The 23842-nt window shown below is 41.1% G+C and overlaps 1 protein-coding gene across 1 annotated transcript in view; it reads right to left on the bottom strand.

The window, feature by feature from the left end:
- Nucleotides 1-400: 400 nt before the first annotated feature.
- Nucleotides 401-23842, bottom strand: part of LOC145635014 (GDSL esterase/lipase At1g29660-like) — a 53790-nt gene continuing 30348 nt past the window's right edge. The window contains exons 3-7 of the mRNA XM_081686323.1: nt 7576-7834; nt 6598-6722; nt 1534-1767; nt 991-1225; nt 401-856 (exon numbers count right to left, since the gene is read on the bottom strand). Of these exons, the coding sequence (XP_081542449.1) occupies nt 582-856; nt 991-1225; nt 1534-1767; nt 6598-6722; nt 7576-7822 (1116 nt within the window). The 5' untranslated portion in view covers nt 7823-7834 and the 3' untranslated portion in view covers nt 401-581. The remainder of the gene's footprint in view (nt 857-990; nt 1226-1533; nt 1768-6597; nt 6723-7575; nt 7835-23842) is intronic.

Below are 23842 nucleotides of genomic sequence, written 5' to 3'. Positions count from 1 at the left end.
AATCCCAATGCGGCACATTGGTTCATTGACCTGATCCTGAATGCATATGAGGTAGCACAGTTCATAGTGTATTGTGGATTTCTGGACATGGGAATCGTTAAATTTCGAAACAATATGAAATGGGTCTGGATAACCCGAACAAAAAGGAGGAGAGTTTGGTCCACAAAATAGGCTTAGGCGCTTCCATGCTAAAACCAATTGACAATAGTAGGAGTTACTCCTCTACCTTATAAAGTAGAACCACCTCTCCTCTTTCTCCAACGTGAGACACTCACAAATGGAGTACAATGGGTTTCAACAGGAATTTGTCTTTTAACTTATTTCGAATCAATTCAAACCCAACAACAATGGTAAAATTAATTCAAACTTATTTCGAATCAAATCATTGGTAAAATTAGTATGCATGAATACTACGTTGTACCAAGCTTTATTCAATTTCAACCACACTACAAACAACAATGAGATTTTTATTACACGTCGTAATAAACTTCGTACATTTCAACATAAAACTAGCATATGCAACAAAGTGCTTGGGACTAATTACAGGAAACACAAGGAACAATAAGTAATATATGAGCTTTTTATGCACTGCTTAAACGAGTAGAAATACGGTCTTTCACTTTCCTGAGCATGAATTCTCGATCACAAGACACTAGAGTTTTAATATCCACCGGATGTATATACTTCGAATTTATACCACTGTATGCAGATTCTCCTGAGAGTATATTCACGACTTCAGTAGGATGATAACCATCCCAGAATATGTAATTGTCGCGGCCTTCACATACTGTATCGAATTCAACACACTGAAAATCATCCCTTAGTTTGCAACAAGTAGTATTCGCTACAGCAGAACCTGATCGAAACCCACAAATACATAAATAATCTCAACACCAAAAACTATTGAATTATCTGAATGTTTTGAGTTTGTAGATTTCATGTGTACACGTATATCTGAGGCAATTAACATTTATGAAACAAAGTTAGTACCTGTGTCGGTACTTGATGAAGCACCAATGTAAGTAAATTGTGCTCCAGGAAGCTCCATAGTAAGATCATCCACTAAATTAATGAGCTTTTCGTTGAAAATTTGGACAGCTTCATTGATTTTATCTACGCATAATGATCCTTCTGATGGACCAAAGGTGTATATTTCTCCTAGAGTGCACCCAACTAGACCAACTCCAAACACCGCGATCTTCCTTGCTCCCAATAAATATAGAGACTGTATGTCCAAAATTACACATATATATTAATCAATTAGTCCATGTTTGTACATCGTACCAAAATACATATAGAGAACCAATAAGTTCCTTTATGATGTATCACTCAGCAACATAATCACGTGAGATTTTGTTTTATTTTTTATGATATATACTGTATTTTCAAAATATCAAACTTTTATAAGTTTAATGATAGTGTTTTAATGACTAGTCAATTAGTGTATAGGGTGCTAGTAAATAAATTTTTGTAGTAAGAAACTAGAAACTACAAAGTGCAAAGAAGAGTAAAACACAATCCTGAGTTCCTAACCTTGAGTTGCAAACCATATTTACTGATTAGTGCTTGAGCATATTCTTCGGGGTTATAGATCGAGCTCGAACTGTAGTTCGAGTTAAAGTAGTTGTTGATGTAATCGTTGTTGCCTATGTTGACTGTGTACAGACATTTTCCTAGATTCCGCAACGCTGTAAAGCCATACCATGGAATTTTTGCTACTGTCAATCCATGGTTTACTAGCTGTTGATCCATGCTTATTCTATCACCCTGAAGAAAAAAAAAAAAAAAAAAAAAAAAATTGAATTTAGTTGATCCATTTACATCTAGTGACTTGGTGAGCTACATAGTACGACCATCGTATGTAAATTACATGATGAATCAATTCTAAATCGTAAATTAGGCACCACTATGTCCCTTAATCAACTAATTAAGGTAATTGACAATCACAATATACTAAAATCTTAGCATCCATTAGTACTTACATTATTACATAACTCGAAGAGACCTAGCTAAGGTCTTACTGAAATATGCCAATACATTTAGCTTATAATAGGGCGAAGGACACTTTGTTAAAATGTTTGCTTTAAATTGTTAATGGTTAGTTCACTCCTAAGGTTCATTTAAGTGATAACTTTGTGTTAATATATCATAATGGTAGGCTTGCTGGGTTAATTTGTGTAAACCAACATGGGATCTTCTTCCGTACTTTTAGTTTATGTTTGCACTATTAGTGGATTCAGTGGCGGATGCAAATGTAATAAAGTGGGTCCTTTAATTTGACCCTACTTGAACATGAAAAATTTATCATATATAATTTTTTTTTTTCCTTATAAAAATTGCTTTTTTTTTTTTTTTTTTTTTTTTTTTTTTTTTTTTTTTTAAATCAAATGACCCCATTAAAATATATCAAATATATTTTGATCCCGTTGAATATTTTTTCTTAATCCGCCACTGTGCACTACATATATGTGGTTATGTATTATATTTTTCATTGAGTTGAATACATGACTGGAAAATTTGATTAAAAGTAAAATTAAATAAGATAACCTAAATTAATTTTATGATTCTAGTTCAGAACTAAATTTCATTATTGAAGACGACTTCTAACAAAAAGTTGTTAAACCCATCACTTAACGTCATTCCTCATACCATATTTTGGTGAGGTTGAACGTCAGATTCCTAGCTTTGTACTCAATATCACAAAAACAAAGGATGAAAGTGGAAATTTAAAAGATGTAAAAAAGAGCTAGCTAGTAGATGATGGTATCATTAGATACATCTTATGTTTAAAGTATAATGCAATTCTTTTGTATTCTACCTTCAGATTACAACCCACAAGTTGTACCAAGTAGGAAATATCATCACATTCTTAATAATAATAATCCTTCTATTCTTGTATGTTCTACTCAATTATAGATTTATAGTAAAAGCTCAATTTAAGAAAGTACACTTTTTAAAAAAAAAAAAAAAAACAAAAAAAAAAAAAACAACTCACCAGTTTCGTGCAGAGTTCTAGAAAAAAATATACAAGTTGTAAAAGTAGTGTAATTTGTGGGATAATTAAATATTATGATTTGAATTTTTGAGATGAAAGATATAATAAAACATGTATGTAGATGTCATGATGTGTTCGGTCTACAAAAAAAAAATTAAAAAAAAATATGATGAAAGGTAAATAATTTAAATTATCGACCGATGATAGTAAAAAAAGGTTAAAGAAATAATTAAAATTAGTAGAATGTTTATGACAAGGGATGCGTGTTGCTTACAAAAACCAAGGGGTATTTAAAACGTGAATGCATTGATATGATACATCAGATAAAGTAAGAAATAGAATGCTGCAAGAAGATAGGTGAAAGTAAGAATTGAAGATCGTAGATAAAGTAAGTAAAAATGAAATAAAGTAAAGTGAGTTAAAAAAAAAAAAAGACAAAGTGATAACAAAGAAAAATAAAAAGGGAGGATTTATTTTTTCTACTAAGGCGAGTTTACCGCACCTTAAAAGAAACTAGATGAAGCCCGTGCGATGCACGGTTTGTTTGAACTTTTTAAAATAATATTTTTACATACATATTTATGTGCTAAAAATTGTTAAATATTTAGATAAAATTCCTGATATTAAAAGATAATATTTTATATTTAATTAATTTAAACTGCATAATTTCATTCGCTAATTTTGTTTACGTGTCAATTAAATTATTTAATTCTAAAAGAAATTAATAATCTCGTATTTAATTGGCTACCACTAAAATTTATTATCGTCTGTGGCGCGCTGAAAAAATTAAATCCTACGTGACTCTCTAAAAACACGTGAAAAAACTCCCCTTTATATATATATTAGATTAATAAACACATCCATAATTTTAAAAATAAATTCAATTCAGTAAAAGTTTTTTCAATTTAGTACTCCGTAAAAATTAGTAAGTCTAAATAAGAAATATAATAGAAAATCAGTAAAAATAATTTCAGTTTAGCAAAATTAAGTTAAAGATAACTGGAAATTTTAAGGTACAGCAGCCTGTACCTTGCTAGGTACAGACAAAAAAATGCGGAAAAAACATGTAGCTGTTTTGTAAAGAACATACAATTTTTTTGTAAAGAACACATAGTAGTTTTGTAAAGAACATTCAATTTTATGTTTTTTTTTTTTTTTTTATATCTAAAGAACATCTGTAACATTAATAAAGAACATGATATTACTATTTAATGAACATTATTTGTATATACCCATCATAATTTTAAGACAATTTAAAGAATAATTCACAATAAGTAATGAACATTATATCACAAATAAAAGTACATTACATTGATAATCAAAGAACATGGACATATGTTCTTTTCACTTTTTTTTGGTGCAAATATGTTCTTTTTACCTTAGGTATATGTTCAGTACATTTTAATAATATGTTCTTTTCACTATAACTATATGTCCTCTACATTTATATAATATGTTCTTTCCTTGAAACGTCTGTACCATGCAAGGTACCCACGCCTGTAGGAACCACACACTGAAAGATAACGAGACCTTCTCTGTGATAACATGATGATATTGTAAAAATACCGACACCATATAGAATAATGAAAATCTTAATATTTAAACATTGAGATTAAGTTAACCTAATTATCACTTATTATTTATTTAAGTTATTTCACTGTATACTCCTGAGTTTTTTGTTTATTCACCATATACACATGAAATTTTTCAAATTCATCATATACCCTAGCTAAATTGTTACAAATATTTACCATATAACCCTAATAAAAATAAGATGATTAGAATTTTGTTAATGATATATCGAAACCATCTTAGATCTTTCCCCCTCATCCCAAAAACCACTCTTCACCTTTCTCCAGCCCTTGAAACCACTCCAAATCTTAATAACCATATATGTATGATTGATTTTTAGGATGAGAAAAGAAAATTTAGGGTGGTTTGGGGGTGGGAATATAGGAATGTGGGTGGTTTCGGGAGTAGGGGAATGTATTTAGGGTGATTTCAGTTCATAATTAACACTAATGATTTGCAAAATTAATAATCATTGGTCATCAAAGGGTATATGGTGTATTTTTGTGAAAACTCAGGGGTAAATGATCAATTTAAAAAAGTTTATGGGTATATGATGAATAAACATAAACTCAAGGGCATACGGTGAAAAAGTTGTATTTATTTTTGCATTTCCTGTACTAAAATCAGAACTTAAGTTCACATTTTGACAAGTTTATCCTTCAAAAGATAATTGGTACGTACAAATATTACTGAATTAAATAAGTATTATTATTATTATTTTTTTTTTTAATAGAATTGAAAAAGTATTATTCTGTAAACGACTTTGTTTTTTTTTTTTTTTTTTTTTTTTTCACTTTTTTCACGCGCAAATCTAGTTCAATGCTTAGTATACTTGAAACATACGTCAGTTCAATTCATGTTAGGCCAACAGAATATTGAAGAAGATATTCTTCGAGTGACGACAATTAACTTGTGGGCTTATCTTTGATGAGAACATGAGGTTAGAAAATGATACTTTAACAATCATACAAACTTCATTTCGTGCTATCGTAACATTATCTAGCTACGATTTTCATATATTTCTCTTGGTTATCCGGAAAGTCAATACGATAGCCATTTACAAGTAAAATTTTTCAGTACTGTTTTAAACAAAATTTCACTATTTATGATAAAAAATTTTACTAAAATCCTGATGAGAAGAGTTTTGTAATAATATGTAATCTTCGTTAATCTGATTTAACTGTGCAAAACTCCCCTAGTAATACAGAGTATGAAGTATATAAAAGAGAATCCTAAAATTAAAGACCTTTTTTTTTCTTGACAAGCCTTAAAGATCAACTTTAGTATTATTTAATTAATAAACACGTCCAAAATTTTGTAGTTCTGCTTACATATATAAATAAGTAATTAAAAAATAGAAAATGAAAGTAATATGGAGTATTTAATTTGTTTACATCTATATTTTTAGAACTTGTATAGTTCTTTACATGTACTAAGGTAATTAGGGAGTATGTGAAAACGTGAGTAGGAAAATTTTGACTAACGGTGTGTTTGGATTGAAGGAAATGGAAGGAAAGGAAGGGAAGAGAAATGGAGAGATGGAGTATCTTTCATTTGGATAGCAAATGAGGAAAGGAGGGAATTGGAGGGGAGAGAAATGGAAGGATTAAATTGTAGGAAATTGATCCCTCCAACAATGGAGATATTTGGAAGGAAAACTCATCCTTCTTCCCTCCCCTCCTCTTCTCCTCCCTCCCCTTCTTTTCCTTCCCTTTTCTTTATCCAAACAAACCATTAATCATCCAACAATGTAAGAGCATAAGTCTTTCCAAAAAAAATGTTAGAGCATAAGTATCTAAGTGCATAAGTTCCTTTACATTTACGTATAAGTAGCTGTTGTGTAGACTATTGTAATAGATATTGTATGTAAATAAGTTGCGGTAGGCCAAATGAGATTAAGTGTAAAAATCAATGCCATACATAGATCGAATAAATTGCGTAAAGAATTTACAAGAACACAAAGTGTAATGAACCAAAATTAAGAGAGATAGTTTCTTTCAAAAAAAAAATTAAGAGAGATAGTTGCTTACTAGATGTTGTCCAGTTTCAGAGCGAATTCCGGCCGCTCCAGATGCATAGTTCACACCCTTTAGTATTTGTCGTCCCTTAGCTGTGCTGTATGGTGGAATATACTCGTCGAATCCCAAAAGTTCAGCTGCAACCAACACATACATATACATATATAAATCTTTGTTGCATGGTGATGTGAAACCTATTAGATTTGTATTATTAAATTTTAAATATATCATGTTTGTATAATTTTTACTATTACCCAATCAAAGAAATTAATAATCAAAGTAGTGAATTTATTTGACACCACGTAAAATGCAAGTAACACTTAGATTAACGAAGTGAGTAACTGTATAAGGTTATGGCCTTATTTGGCAATTGGCTGTTGATTGATTATTATTTCTCTTGGTTAATTTACCCAACTGTTTGTATTGGCTTTTTATGTTGACTTATAATAAATATGTCTGATAAAATTATTTGTTGTCTATTTAATACTTTAAAATTTTATACAAAAATGCCAAAAGCCAACAACCAAAAAAGCCAAATAACCAAACATATATATATTATTATGGTTGTTTGAACACAACAAAAAGCTGTCAAAATGTTAGTTTATCAAACAAGCCCTATCAATATGCGAGATTGTTCATACTAATTAAGATTTTTAATTTCTAGAAAAGTTTATTTTAAAGTGCAAGTGATCAAAGAATAAAAAAAAAAAGTCAAACATTTGTACTTAGTAAAGTAGTAGTGCGTCACTTGACCGATACCCTTAATAATTACTCCGTACTTAATTATTGTTGGTGATGCGTTGGAAAAAGACGGATAAGATATTATTAATTGTAAAGTATGATGTAAAAAAACCTTTACAAATGGATATTATCATTGTATACCTCCACTTATATGGGAGACAAAGTATGTATTAGAAGATTATATAGTAATAGTAATAGCGTTAACAGATTAGTAAGTAATGCATGAACATAACAATAAGCCATACTTACTGATTCTATCAACAAAGTTTCGGCCATTAGAGAACCTTCCCGTGGCTACACCCCCCGGAAAATCGATACCGTAAGGCGGGTAATTGGCTTTGGCCTTGGTATTAAGGTCATTGTTGTTGCCAGGGTCGGACAAAGAGTCTCCAAATACGAAGTAACAAGGGACCTGAGGTTCGCAACGAACGAATACGAATGTGGTAGAAGAAATCATGAGGAGTAGTGCAAGAACTACTACTGCTCCTCTCGTCATTGTGGCTAGTTACTGAAAGAAAATTCAGGCAAGATAATGATGGAAGTTAGGGAATATATAAAGCACTATATATAGACTTATGGAGTTGTATTATAGAGTACGTTGCTATATTTTATAGTGACAATGTAAGGTTCTGAATTATTTGTTATTTGTCTTTGTATAAAATGATATGGATGTATGGACAGCAACAACTTATTCTTTACATGTGACTTTTTTCAGTTTAATCAGCTTACAAGTTAGTATCATGAAAAAGTATAACCTCTTCTACTGTGGAAAATAACTATTAACTTAATAATCATGTCTATTTAAATTAATTGAGTAATTAATACTCTCTACGTCCTTTGAAATAGTACTTGTAATTGGTTTGTAATGTTTGTCGGCTACACATGGCCTGTTCTCATTGACTGAACTCAGCTGAACTGAACTGAACTGAAATGAAATGAATATATTATAAGAGAAGGAAATTAGGAGCTGAACTAAACTGAATTGAACTTAACTGAATTTCAACGTAGGACAACAGGCCCTAAATTCTAAAGCTCCTAATGTCATACTTCCTTTGTTTTACAATAATTGCATCAATTGGCTTATTATAATATTCTTATATAAATTTTTACCATAATTTACCATTTACGCATATATAAATACTACCTCCGTTACATATTATGTGCAACGATTAGACATTTTTCCTCTCTACTTTATGTCAAATCGTTGCAAATAATATGTAACGGAGGTAGTAAATTTCACTATTTTAGTGGTTGTTGAATTAATTCCATTCCAATATATGTATTTTCAAATTTTATTATATTTTATTTATTTTATATAATTTTTAACAAAATATTATTAAAGACATAAAGTTTCAAATGTGGCAGGTCGCACCGTACGGCCAGACACAATATAATTTTTTTTTAATTCTTCTTCTCTCTCTTCTCTATCTCTTCTTTCTCTCTCCTCTTTTAATTTCTTCTTCTCCAATTAGCCACCCATATCACCTGTTTAGGGTAATTTTACCCTGCCACGTGGCCCAATCAGAAGGTGACACGTGTCAGCCCCAGATTGGTCTAAAATGGACCAATCCCTGCTCGACACGTGTCATTCCAGAAATCAAGGGAAAAGGCGGCCTTCAGGCCCAAATCTCGAGAATGCCGCAAAAATGGCGCAGCCTGCCAATGATTAGGGTTTAGTGACCTAATCAGGGGCACAATTCCCAAAGACCCTATAAATAGGGAGATGTCCCTCATTTTGAGGGCAGGGTTTTACCATATAATATACCTGCATTCTCTTACATCAGAGAAACACCTGAGCTTGGAATCCGAGCAGATACCCACCTAAATTTCCGTACTCTTTATTCCTTTTCAAGTTACTAACTTGACCGTCGGAGGCGGAGCTCCAACCACCCGGAGTCTCCGTTATTTTGCAGGTGCAGCTAAAGCCGGATCAGTCTTCGTGACGTAACTCTCCCGAGGGACAAAAACACCCAAAACATTTGGCGCCGTCTGTGGGGAGAGTACCTCGAGGATGGTTCAAGAGTCTGTACCCCCTAACCGTCTGGGCGAAGACCCAAAAGTCTTTACAGACCATGAGGAGGATGAGGATCCTCAGGTCGAAACCTCTACAGCCGAAGACGGCTCTCTCAGAGTCAAGCGCATCCGGCCCAGAGAGACTCTGGAGCGGGGCGCCTCCCAGGCGGGTCCGAGCAGACCCACCGAGCAGCCGGAAGGGGCAACCCAAACGGCAGCTGGATCAGCCCCTGTCACCCGAGACGAACTCATGAGGTTCATGACGAGTTTCAAGGGTGAAATTACAGAGCTGATCACCAAAAGCCGGGCTGGCCCAAGTAAAGGTCAGTCGGCGAAGAAGACTCCTCCAGAGAAGGGGAAGTCAGTCAGAAACCGGCAGCCCACTCCTCATCCAAAGGAGAAGGCAACCGGGACCATTGACTGGTTGAAAATTCTCCTTCCTGGGAGGAACACAAATAACACTCGCTGGACCCAGCAGCCGGTGAGAAGTAAAAAATCAACTCTTGATGCCCGGGAGATTATTAACCGGAAGAGAAACCAATCGCTGTCTGAGTCGGCTTCAACGTCGAACTTTCCAGACAGCTTCAACAACATTTCTGCAGGGAGTGCACCCTCCTTGCATGAGAGTCAGACAGGCGGTAATACCGTCCATTCTGACCCTCATATGATTGGAGCTATCCCGTATGTGCCTACTCAGGCCTACGGGCAGTATCCTCCTCACTTCATGCAGTCGGCCTTCTTTGGGGGTCAGGCGGCATATCCAAATATCCAGCCATTGGACTGGCAGCTTCGTCTGCTGCGCCTGGGTGAACAACCTTCTGCGTTCACTCGGGAGATAACCGAGGCGACACAGCCGGCCAAGGTTAAGAATGTGTTGGTTGGTACCTATGATGGCACCACCAATCCGGAAGATCACCTCATGGCTTACACCAACCTCATGTATCTGCAGGGGTTGGACGATGCCACTTTGTGTCGATGCTTCCCGACTACATTGAAGGGCATTGCCCAACAATGGTTTGGCAATCTGCCAGCCGGGTCCATAGATAGCTTCAGGAAGCTTGCCTTCCTGTTTGCTTCCAACTTCTCAATGAACATCCCTGCTAAGAAAACAAGCCTTGGTTTGAGCACTGTTAAGCAGGGGGAGAGAGAAGGGCTGCGTTCATATGTCAGGCGGTTCAACCTGATCAGAATTCAGATTCAGGGGCTGTCTGATGAGGTAGCCTTTACAGACTTTTTTAAAGGTATGAGAGACGGGTCGACCTTTAAGTTCGACCTAGTCAGAAAAGGGGCTTTCACCCTACAGGCGGCCCTGAGGGAGGCGGAAAGCTACATTCAAGCTACCGACCTCTGCTCGCCTGGTAGCCAGTCGAACTCTAAGAAGTCCGACAAACAGAAAGACAGCCGGTCAGCTCACCCGGCCAAAAACAAAGAAGAGAGCAAGAAAATAAAAGAAGTCTGGGCTGTTACTGACTCTGACCAGCCGTCCCAGAAGAAAAAAGAAAGAGTTTAAACCGTACGTCCCCAAGTACGAGTTTAACAAAGACTGCAACTCCATCCTCATGGAGGTAAAGGACCGGCTGTCCATTGAGAAGCCGAATCCTATGAAGAGTTCTGTCCAGTCACGGAACAAGAATAAATTATGTCAGTTCCATGAGGAAGTTGGCCATGACACCAACGACTGCTTTAGTCTTCAGCGTGCGTTGGACCGTCTGGCTGACAAAGGGCTGTTGAAGTCCTACATTTCTAAGTCCCCAGCCGGGGCAGAAAAGAAAAACAAGGGTCAGTCCTCCAAGACTACCCCCAGCCTGCTAGTAGCTCGGATACCGACAAGGAGCCGGTCTACACTATAGCAGGCGGGTTCTCATGTGGTGGCCCTACCATCCGGGGCACCAAGAGTCATCTTCGAAAGATGGACAAAGATGATGATGAACAGGCGGAAGCCAGCTCCTCCTTCCCAGACGTCTTGATCACTGAGAAGGATAGGGGCAGCGTCCGCCGCCCGCATGATGACCCGGTGGTCATTGAATGTAAGGTTGCCAATCAGCTGGTTGGACGAATCCTTATAGACACCGGCAGCTCATCAGACATCATCAGCCTCCGGTGCCTGCAAAAGCTGAAATACAACGTCAGCAGCATGCATCCGGTCACCCACCCCTTGGTTGGTTTTGGGGGTGGGATGGTCTACCCAGTCGGGAGAATTGACTTACCCATCCGGCTGGGAGAGAAAGGCCAGGGACGACATATTGTCGTCAGATTCTTGGTCGTTGAGGAGTTGACCGCCTATAACATCATTCTTGGCAGGCCAACCCTCAATGTAGTCAAGGCAGTAATCATCCCGTCCCTCATGCTCATCAAGTATGAGAGGGATGACGGCTCTGTTGGTTCCTTGAATGGGGATCAGAAGACAGCCCGAGAGTGCTATCTCTCAGCCGTCCAAGATACTGTGGCCCCAGGCGGCCAGGAACCAATAGACCTCGACAATGTCAAGGATGCCGACCCAGCTCCCGCCCCACCAGCAGCCGGGAAGAAAAGAAAGGCACCCCTGCTGGTGGAGGTGAAGAAAGAGAAAAAATAGCAATCACTGACCGGTGAACGGTCAGATGAGCTCCGTCCCCAACCGGCTGGCGAAAGCATTGATCTCGTTCTGGATGACAGCCGTCCAGAACGTACTGTTAAGGTTGGGACGGTAGCTCATGCTACCTTGGGTGCAAGCTTGCACCTTCTGATGAAGGAATTCAAAGACATTTTTGCCTTTGAAGTGGAGGAGATGCCAGGCGTCAGCCCGGATCTTGATGTCCACAAACTCGCCGTGGACCCCAAAAAGAAGCCCATCCGGCAAAAGAAAAGAAATCACGGCGAGGAAAGAAGTCAGGCGGCAGCTGCCGAAGTCAAAAAGCTGCTAGACGCCAGGTTCATTCGGCCTTGCAATTTCCCCGACTGGGTGGCCAATGTGGTCCTTGTTAAGAAACCGAATGGGACCTGGCGCATGTGTGTTGATTACACAGACCTCAACAAGGCGTGTCCAAAGGACAGGTATCCGCTTCCAAAGATCGACAGTCTGGTCGACTCTACAGCCGGTCACGCCTTGATGAGTTTTATGGATGCCTATTCCGGCTTCCATCAGATACCCCTGTGGAAGAAAGATCAAGAGAAGACGGCTTTCGTCACTGATCAGGGGTTATTCTGTTATACTGTGATGCCGTTTGGCTTGAAAAATGTGCCTGCCACTTTCCAACGGATGATTAATACGGTCTTCATTAATCAGATTGGGAGGAATGTGGAGGCGTACATTGATGACATGATAGTCAAATCCAAACTACAGACGGATCACCTTGCTGATCTCCGAGAAACATTCACCACCCTCAGGCAGCATAAGGTTATGTTACATCCTAAGAAATGCGTCTTTGGTGTTGAGTCTGGGAAGTTTCTCGGATTCCTGATTGATCAAAGGGGGATAGAGGCTAACCCCGAAAAGATACAAGCGGTGATTGACATGAAGTCACCCCGCTCTGTCAAGGAAGTTCAGAGACTCACCGGTTGTCTGGCCGCCTTGGGGAGGTTCCTCAGTCGGTCAGGTGACAAGTGCCTCTACTTTTTCCAAGCAATCAGGAAGAAGACCAGATTTGAATGGGGGGATGATGCTGAGGCGGCGCTCCAGAGGTTGAAAGAGCATTTACATTCTCTGCCTAGGTTGGTCAGTCCTTTGCCTAGGGAGACGTTGTACATGTATTTAGCCGTCTCAGACCATGCCCTCAGTGCCGTTCTCCTTGCTGAGCGAGACGGCGTACAGCTCCCGGTTTACTTCATTAGCCATGTTCTTAAGAATGCTGAACTCCGGTACCCCATGGTTGAAAAATTTGGCCTTCCTTTGTATATGACATTCAAGAAATTGTAGCCTTACTTTTTGGCACATCCGGTGGTGATCTACACGGACCAGCCACTCAAGCGGCCAATGTCTACCTTGGACTCATCCGGGAGAATGTTGAAATGAGCTATTGAAATGCAGAGCCTTGAAATCACTTACGAATCAAGAAAGGCAGTGAAAAGTCAGGCGTTTGCCGACTTCATTGTTGAAATGACTCGTCTGGTGGCTCCGGATAACCTTGACCAGGTTTGGAAAGTGTACGTAGACGGGAGCTCTACAAAGAACGGCTGTGGTGCAGGCGTAATTTATGAGTCTCCTGAAGGAGACAGATTTGAATATGCACTACGCTTCAAGTTTCAGGCCTCTAAAAATGAGGCGGAATATGAAGCCCTGCTAGCCGGCATACGCATGTGTAAGGCGGCAGGGGCCATGAAAATTGACGCCTACTCTGATTCTCAATTGGTTGTTAGCCAGTATGAGGGAAGTTATGAGGCTACCCATCCGGCTATGATTAAATATCTTCAGGCAGTCAAAGAAGAGACCAAGGCACTTGAGGAATTCCGGCTGAATCAGGTGCCTAGGTCGGAAAACAACCAGGCGGATGCATTGTCAAAGCTGGCATCTTCCGCCTGCCATGATACGCCTCGGTCAGTCTTCTGGGAAGTTCTTGAAAAGAGAAGCATCTATGAGGATCCCGTTGGAATTCTGGACCGAAGCTCTACCTGGATGGATGGCATCCGGGCCTATCTCTCAGACGGCACACTTCCTGATTCACCACAGGAAGCAGCCGTCCTGAAAAAGCGAGCTGCAAGATTTGAGTGGAAAAATGGAGAACTCTTCAAGGCGGGGTTTTTGAAGCCTTTGTTGAAGTGTGTCACCCCAGAAAAGGGGAAAGAAGTTCTCGAAGACTTGCACTCGGGATTCTGCGCCTCTCACATAGGCGACAGGTCCCTAGCCGTCAGAGCCAGACGACATTACTTTTGGCCCACTCTTGAGGCAGACGCCAAGGAATTGGTGAAAAAATGTGACAAGTGGCAAAAGTTTGGAAAACTTATTCATCGTCCGGCTACTGATCTGACGGCCATCCACAGTTCAATCCCGTTTGCAAAGTGGGGCATGGACATTCTAGGTCCTTACACGCCTGCTCCAGGCGGAAAGCGCTATATCTTAGTGGCTGTGGATTATTTCACCAAGTGGGTTGAGGCTGAGGCGGTTAAAAACATCAAGACCTCAGACGTCATTTCCTTCATCTGGAAGAATGTTATCACCCGGTACGGGGTACCCATGTCTATGGTGTTTGATAATGGTCCTCAGTTTGAGACGCCTCAGCTAAAAACTTGGTTAGGAGATCAGGGGATCTCAAGTTATTTTGCATCTGTTGGCCGGCCCCAAGCAAACGGCCAAGTTGAAGCTTTCAACAAACTCATCTCAGACGGCATTAAAAAGAAAATAGAAAGAGTCGGTGGCTTATGGGCAGAAAAATTAATCCATGTCCTATGGGCCATTCGGACAGCAGCGAAAGGGGCAACCGGTGAAACCCCATTTCTCATGGTTTACGGTGCTGAAGCCGTCTTGCCCATCGAACATTACGAGCCGACTCTCAGAGTCATGTTGTATGATGAAGAGGCAAACTGGGAAGCAATGCGTCTGACATTGGATTCGCTCCCAGAACGCCGGGGCAATGCCGCCTTGCGTCATGAGATTTACCGTCTAAGAATGACTAGAGCCTACAACAAAAAAGTACACAAGCGTCCTTTGAAAGTTGACGACTTAGTGTTACGAAAAATGGAGGCAACCGGTAGGGCCAATGAGTTGGGAAAGCTAACACCAAATTGGGAAGGCCCCTACCGGATCTATGAAGAAGTAAGGGACGGCACCTACCGCCTGGAAACCCCAGACGGCAGGCGCCTGCCTAGAACTTGGAATGTAGACAATATGAAAAAGTACTACTTCTGAGAATGTAAAATTTTGTAAACAAATGAACTAATCAAATCAAACTTTGTTTGCAAGTTGTTATTTTTTTATTCTCCACCCGGGTAATACCCAGGCGGGTTCTCCTTTACCCGACTAGGTTTGACACTTAGTAAAGGTTGCATTTGTTGGACCGCCTGGGTAATACTCGGATCCCTTTGTTTGTTTAGGTTTGATACTTTGTTTATTAAACCGCCTGATTATCAGCCTGGGTAATACCCAGACTGATCCGTTTGACTAAAAAACTAAGTTCGATACTTGGTGTAAATTCAACACTGATTAAGAAACTAAGCACAAAAACGTTTAGTGGCTACACAACCGGTCTCAAACAAGACCAGAGGCTAAAATTGCCGGATGGTTGCTCATTTTATAAAATCGTCTGTCCCAATATGGACAAAGGCGTCCGGCGACACCCCTCCGGATGCAATCGTTGCAGAGAACAGACTATTTGTCGGTTCTACGTATCCATGCAGACGGCAAAAATTGAACGACCAAATTGGTCAACTCATAGCCGTCTGACCAAAATAACCTACGAAGAACGAATAAGTTCCTAGATACCGGATGCCCATAGGCATCAGTCAGTCACCGGCTGAAGTTCTCACTTAGGTTATTTATTCCAAAAATTGCACCTCACCCCAATTGGGGCAAGAGTTCAATGGCTATGAAATCTCTACCAAGACGGGCATAAGCCGTCTGGGTAGTGACCGAAACGCCTGTTGGTGTACGGCTGTGCACTTGGTTTGGGGCAATCACTACTGTGATTGATTAACTTACAAACATATCATGCTCTTTGCAGCATCAAACGTTTTCAAGTCAATCAACCAGCTCCAATTGAAACCAATCACACTGCCGTCCAGGGGCAAGGATAGCCGGACTACTGACTAGTTGGGCAAGAAATCGCCGCATGCTTTTGATAAGTTAGGCAAAAATTAAAATTTGCAAAAAAACAAAAATTCAAATGCAAAATGATCAAAACCGACTTAGTCGGTGCAACTCATAAAAGTCCATCCAACCAAACGGTTGTAATGGATCAAATGTTAACCGGACCCCGTCCGGGAGAAAGAAATTGTTAATTAACACCCGGCTCCATAGCCGGTAAAAACACAAATACTCGGCACGCAGGTCGGAAAAAGCAAGTTTTGGCATACAGCCGCTGAATAAAAAGAATTAAAAAAGCAAAGACTGGCATACTGCCGCTGAGGGGTCACTTCTGGCCTGCAGACGGAGCCTCCTGGTTCTCCCCCTTCTCCTCATCATCTGAGGGAATTTGGTGCGCTTCACCGGGACCAGGAAGCTCGGGCGCGGTCGGCTCATTGTTGCTGAGCCAGGCTTCAAAGGAGGTAGGCTCTGGCTCGCCTTGCTCTCTCAAGTACACCACGTATTTGGCATAGCTGTGTGCCATTGCCCAGATGCTATAATCAGCGTCTGGATACAAGGCAGCCCAAGCAATCTTCATACGGGCGTCGTTGTCAGCATCACTCTCAGCAACAAGGCGGTTTTGCTCCGCCTCCAGGGTTGCTGCAAAGTTTTTATGAGCTTGAGCAGCATCCTTCTCCAGCCTCTCAACCTTGGATTTCAGTTTGCCAAGGTCCGCCTGGGCCTTCTTGAGCGCCTTATCAGCCTGTTTGGCGCTCTCGTCTGCCTTCTTCTGGGCCTCCTCCGCCCCCTTCTTGGCCGTCTCAGCATCCGTTACCCGCTGGTCGGCCGCCTTCAGATCTAGCTCCAGCTGCTGGATTTTAGACCCCTGTGTCATAATTATTGCTTTAGTTTCAAGTTCATTTACGATAGTCGAGTGGAAAGCAATATTATCAGCATCTATGGCGGACTTCTTGGCCCTTTTTACCTTTTCCCGTTTGCGGGAATAAGGACGTTTGAGCCCGTCCACCCGCAGCATGGCCTGCAAAAAGCAGGCGGTATAAGAATTACAGGCGGGATAATTACTTGGAAAAAATTAAATTGAATTGACAAGTTTCTTACCTCAGCCAGAAGGGATAGAATGCGTTCAAGATTGAACGTCTCTATCCTAGGGATATTGTCCTTATCCCTCTTCCGGACGGCTTCCAGCATGGCCTTGGCGTGCTTCTTGACGTCTGGTCAGCGGGGAGATTGATCAGCACCACAATCAATACGTGATGAGTGCGAAACTAAGGCAGCACCTATCTGTTGCCGACCGTCTGAGGATGACGTCTGTTGGGAGTGGGATTTCACCCGTAAAGGCCACCCCAGCTTAAGCGGGGATTCAAAAGGGTTCTTACCTTCAGAGCCGGCCAAGCGGGAAACACTTGCAGTCGTGGTGAACCCCGCGGCTGCTGATAAGGAGTTGACGAGATCAAGGCACACGCTGCCGCCTACTTTCTCGAGTCGCCCCGATATCCGCATCGTCTTAGCCCCGGCTGAGGCGCCAGGAGTTGACGTAGAGGCGGACTTTTTTATCTTGTTAAGAACGGCTGGGGCCTCCTCTCTAGCCCGTTTGAGGTTCTTCTCAAACGATTTCCCAACTTCTCCCCCCTGTGAAAATAAACAAGTCAAGGTTAGTATCCGGGCAAGACAGTTTATAAAATAAACTTAAGAAAGGGTCAGGCGCTCAATACCTTGGCCCTGAGCTCGGCCGCAACTTTCTCCGCAAGATCTTTGTGGATGGTCGCAGAAGACCGCTTGGGAGTTTTCTCCGACTGCAACATGTTTAGTGCTTCTTCTGCAAAAAGAAAGAAATTGGTCAAAATCATAAATCAATTCCGATAGAAAAATACTACAGACGGTGTGAACTCAGGCGCATACGTTTATTAAACATGTGTCCTAGCCCGCAGGCGGCTAGGAAACATTCATCCCTGAACCAGGCGCTCTTGGGAATCCAATTCTTAGGGACTTTTATTGTTTCCCCGGTTGACAGAGTTGCGTCCGTGAGGCCGAAAAAGTCTGCCTCGATTATTTTGTCAAAGTCTTCCTCTGGGATCCGGGGAAGAGCGCACTTCCTGCCCAACAAGTCAGGCTTTTTATTGAACAGACGGAATTCATAATTTTCCCGTCTGGTTGGCGCTGACATCAGGTAGAACCTGTGCTTCCAGCCATCGAACTTTGAGACCTTGTCCAAGGTCATCATGTATTGCGGCTGTGTGGTTAGAGTATACCACGCCCTCCAGCCGCCTGGGCTTCTGGTGAGGTAATGCATGCTTGCAAAAGCCTCCCAGCCGGGGTTAAGCCCTTGGAACTCGCAGGCGGAAACATACCCCAGAATGTTGGTCCGGGAGTTGGGGGTAAGTTGCCAGACCCCAAGGCTGTAGCCTCTCAAAATTGCCTTCACCGCCTGGTGAAGGGGGAAGCGAAGGCCGACTTTGAACGCCGCCTCATAGCAGCCAGAATAGCTGTTGGCGTTCTCTTGATCATCCCCCCAGGCGATGGTGCCCAGCTCAGGCGACACCCGGATCTTATACCCGTTAGCGGGTGCATTTTCTTAAAGTTCTCTAAGTTGTCCCCCATCTGGATTCGGTCCTTGGAGGAGACGTGGATGCTGAAGGGATCGTCCTTCTCACTCCACTTTTTCCTTTCTTCCTCCTCGCTATCCGGAAGAGGGGGCAAGTCATCGCTGCTTTCGGAGGTAGAGGCGGAGTTGTCACTCTCCGTCTCCCCCTTGCTTTGGTCCATGGGTGCAGAGGCGGCCTCGTCGCCGCCTTGGTCACACTCTTCTAAAAAAGAGTCTGCAGAGGTTGAAGGGGCGCGCGGAGGGGATCTCTCCAGAGCCGTCTGGTTTCCCCGACCAGACGTTTCTCCCTCAGGCGTTTGGCCGCCTGAGCCTTTGCTCTTGTAATTCGGGTCCGTGGCCGTCTGCATTGTCCGAGCCATGGTGTCCTGCACAGACACATAACTGGTCGGAATCCATGGCAACGGGTGGTCCCTGAATGTAGGCGGGACCGGCTGTATTGCTGAAGAACAAACTTTCTTGCTCACGTCTGACTCAAACAAGTGACTTCTGCTCTCTCAAAGTTTTTCTCTCTAGGAAATTTTTGTAAACATACAAAATTATGAGGGTAAAACGGCTATATATAGAGGGTAAATTTGGGGGCATTTCCGTAATTTACCCGGAAGGTGAACGGTTACTCTGTAACGGTAAAATTACCACCAACCGGAGAGTGACATGTGTCACATATGCCACGTGGCGTGCCACGTCACATCTGTGAGGGGCAAATGTTTAGGGTAATTTTACCCTGCCACGTGGCCCAATCAGAAGGTGACACGTGTCAGCCCCAGATTGGTCTAAAATGGACCAATCCCTGCTCGACACGTGTCATTCCAGAAATCAAGGGAAAAGGCGGCCTTCAGGCCCAAATCTCGAGAATGCCTCAAAAATGGCGCAGCCTGCCAATGATTAGGGTTTAGTGACCTAATCAGGGGCACAATTCCCAAAGACCCTATAAATAGGGAGATGTCCCTCATTTTGAGGGCAGAGTTTTACCATATAATATACCTGCATTCTCTTACATTAGAGAAACACCTGAGCTTGGAATCCGAGCAGATACCCACCTAAATTTCCGTACTCTTTATTCCTTTTCAAGTTACTAACTTGACCGTCGGAGGCGGAGCTCCAACCACCCGGAGTCTCTGTTATTTTGCAGGTGCAGATCAAGCCGGATCAGTCTTCGTGACGTAACTCTCACGAGGGACAAAAACACCCAAAACATCACCCTTTTCACCAAGCTATCTCCTCTTTCTCTCTCCTCCTTTCTCCAATAAAGGATAGCATACTTGCAATACAAACCACCTGCAATTACAAAGGAAGAACGCATGTCCTCCACCAACCCGTCGTCGTACTCCGTGAGCTCCTCGTACTCCGTCATCGGAAAACAACTTCAAGGTTTTTAAGGCCAATTTCGGCCATAAAAACTCTAGATCAAGAGTTTTCATGGTCCAATTTGGCGTTTTTAGCCATATTTGAAGGGAATTTCGAAGTCATTGTTAATTTTAAAGGTATTTGTTCGATTTAATTTAACTTTTTTAAACGATTTGGTTGTGGGTTCGGTTGGATTTATGTTTGTTTGTGGGTTTGGTGTATGGTGGTGGTGGTGGCGGCGGCATGGCGTATTGGAGGTGGGGCTACGTTTTGGGGGTGGGGCTAATGGCGTTTTGGGGGTGGTGGTGGGTCAAGGGTTACTAAGTCGGGGGTTACTAGATTGGTAGGTCGAGGGTTACTTAAGGGGTTACTAGATAGGTTACTTAAGTGGGATTGCTTGAAGGGGTTACTAGGGGTTACTTGGGGGGTTAATTAGTTGGGAAGTTATTTAAGTGATGTTACTTGAGGGGTTACTAGAGGGGTTAATAAGTCGGAGGGATTACTAGAGAGGTTACTTGAGGGGTTAATTACTTGGTCCGGTAAGAGGTAACTAAGTCGGAAGGGTTACGTACTTAAGGGGTTACTAGATGGGTTACTAGGTCCAGTCAGGGATTACTTGGTTGGAAGGGTTACTAGGTTTGTGGGGTTATCAGGTTGGTGGGGTTACTTTGTCATTTGTTGATTTGACATTCTGCCATATGGTGCGGCTAGCCGCATAGAAACGCACGGTATTAAAGATATTTAATAGTCAAAGAAGTATATTTAACGGATGCATAAAGGACTTTTGAAGATTTGTTGGTTCAAGCAACTTGCACCCAATGCACACTGCTTGTTCATTAGGTCCAGATATTTCTTATTTATTCAAGCAGTTTCTTCTGTGATTCTATTATAACAGAATCAGCTATTCTATTTTGTCTATTACTAACTCCTTGTTAAGGGATGTATTTGTATTATCTATATATAGGGATGTAATAAGAATTCTAAAATTTATTCATTAATAACAACGAATTCTCTCTCAAATATTCTATTATGGATTTCATTGTCTTCTATTTTCTCATTCAAAATCCAAAGAAGAAAGGTTTTGATTACAACATTCAACATGTAGAGTCAATTGATGCGCAAATATTAAGAAATTGCCGGGGGGGGGGGGAATTAATATGAAAACCCAAAGTTATGCAAATCATTCCATCTATACTGTTGACGTGGGCCTTTATTTAGGGCCCAATAATTTATTGTCTTTGAGGTCTAGTGACAACCCCTTTTCTAGTTTAAGGGCTTTTATTTAGACTAGTTTCTTCTGGTTAAAAAACTTCGGTTATACTTTTGAAATTATTCTTTTCCTTGGCTTATATATGAAAATTAATTAGGATTTTCTTACAATTAACACCTACAATTGTTATTGTTTTAGTAATTACCATCTACAATTTTTTTTTTTAATTTTACCACCAATTATTTTGTAAAACATCAAAAGTTTCCCGCCTACTTGGTTCTGAACTGAAGTGTGATATTATGTAGAGTCCATTAACTGCCTTCTCACCTAATTTCCCTCCTTTTCTTTCTTTCTTTCTCAATTTCTCATTCCCCTATATTAAACTCCTTTAAAAATCGGGAAAAAACTTTAAATTAAATTATATATTCATGTTAATTATTTCACGAATTGAAGTTTTTTCCCAATTTTGAGATAAGTACAAGACATGGGAATGGGAAATCGATAGAGAAAGAAAGAAAATGAGGAAAAAGGTTGTTAGTGGGCCCCACATAACGTCACATTTGAGTTGAGGGGGAGGTTTGATGTTTTAAACACAGTTGGTGGTAAAATTCAAAAAAAAAATGTAGGTGGTTTTTTTTTTTTGGTGTTTAGAGAGCCACAAGGGCGGGGGTGAGAATCGATCCCAGGATCTCCTGGAATCGGGAGGGAAGCTCTAACCACTTGAGCTATCCCTCACTCTCAAAAAAAAAAAAAAAAAAAAAAAAAAAAAAAAAAAATTTCCAAATAATTGCTAAAACATCAACAATTATAGGTGTTAATTGTCAAATTTTCCAAATAATTATTAGGAGATAGTAAACTCACAACATATACTAAGTATGTCATATACTAGAATATGTTATTCTTCAAAATTATTTTTCGTATATAAGTCAAGCAAAAAGGAAAACTATTCCTTGTTGAAGGAATTTTTAACATACATATTCAACATTTGATAATGTTAAGATATATTAGTTAGAATATATCTTTGACTTTGTATATTTATAGTTGCCTAACTTGTAGCCTAGATTATTTGATGTATATCTCTTAGCTTAATTAGTGGCCTAACTTAAGCATGTACAAGGTATATAATGACAGTGAGTGGAATGCAAATATTCACGGAATAAATTACTTTCATGGTATCAGTTTCTTAGGGTTCTTCCGCTGCACCCTAACGATTTTCCGCCCTCTGTTTCTCTTCTTCTTCAACCTCTTCTCTTCTATACTCTGTTTTCTATCTATGGGGGATTCAAAGCATTCGTATCACCCTGCTCTTACTGTGAACAACATCAAGACCTCCATTCCGGTGGTTCTTGAACTTGACAATTCACAATGCTCTACTTGGGCGGAACTCTTTAAAATTCACGCTCGATCGCACCGGGTTCTAGACCATATTATCCCTCCCGTATCCAAGGATCTGGCGAAGGAAAAGGCTCCTCTCACCGACGAGGAGAAAGAATGGTGGTCCATCTTGGATGCAGCCGTGGTTGGGTGGATTTATTCCACTATTTCCAATGATCTTTTGCAAACAATTATGGAACCCGATGCTACGGCCATGGAGGCTTGGAATAGGTTGCGTGATATATTCCAAGACAATCAAAACTCTCGTGCCGTTACTCTTGAACAAGAATTTTCCTCTACAAAAATGGAGGATTTTCCCAATACGTCGGCTTACTGTCAAAGGCTCAAAAGCCTTTCGATCAATTGCGGAATGTTGGAGCTCCGGTGGATAACAATCGGCTGGTTCTACAGTTGGTTTCGGGCCTCACCGAACCGTATAATGGCGTGGCTACTCTTATACGACAAAGCTCTCCTCTCCCTCTTTTTTACCAAGCCCGATCAATGCTCACATTGGAGGAATCGGACTTGGCAAAACGGGCAGCCATGGCGTCAGGCTCGGCGTCTGCTATGGTGGTGACTTCTCGTGACGGTGATTCGGGGTCTGATGGCTCGGGAAATGCACGCGGGAAGGGTAAAAATCAGAAGAAGAATGGTGGCCGGAAAGGGAAAAACGGAGGTGGTCGCGGTACATCTGCTGGTGGTTCAGGCAATGGCGGCGCCGGCGGTGCTGGCCGTGGTGGCAACGGTCAGCAGCAGCAATCATACCCTCCTTGGGGTTGGCCGTGGGCTGCTCCACCATGCCCATTTCCAACCCAAGGTTGGGCCAGGCCTCAAGGCCCATCCAGGCAGCAACAGGGTCTTCTCGGTCCACGACCTCCACAGCAAGCCTATGCAGCCTCTCAGTCCAATTCCTATGCACCAACGGATCTTGAAGCGGCTTTCCACACTATGTCCTTGCAGCAACCCGATCCCTCGTGGTACATGGATACCGGCGCCACTTCTCATATGACATCCAACAATGGTAATCTCTCGTCTTATTTTAATTTGAGCAATCATCATAATGGTATTATTGTTGGTAGTGGTCATTCTATTCCAATTCGTGGTTGTGGTAATACTACTTTACCGTCCCCAAATCCTCCCTTGTCCCTCTCCAATGTCCTACATGCCCCTAAACTCATTAAAAATTTGATTTCTGTTCGTAAATTTACCACTGAAAACTATGTGTCTGTTGAGTTTGACCCTTATGGTTTTTCCGTGA

Source organism: Chenopodium album, chromosome 6, assembly GCF_948465745.1.
Source record: "Chenopodium album chromosome 6, dcCheAlbu1.1, whole genome shotgun sequence".
Classification (NCBI taxonomy): domain Eukaryota; kingdom Viridiplantae; phylum Streptophyta; class Magnoliopsida; order Caryophyllales; family Amaranthaceae; genus Chenopodium; species Chenopodium album.
The sequence above is the reverse complement of the archived record's forward strand: the minus strand, read 5'-3'. Positions and strand labels throughout refer to the sequence as shown.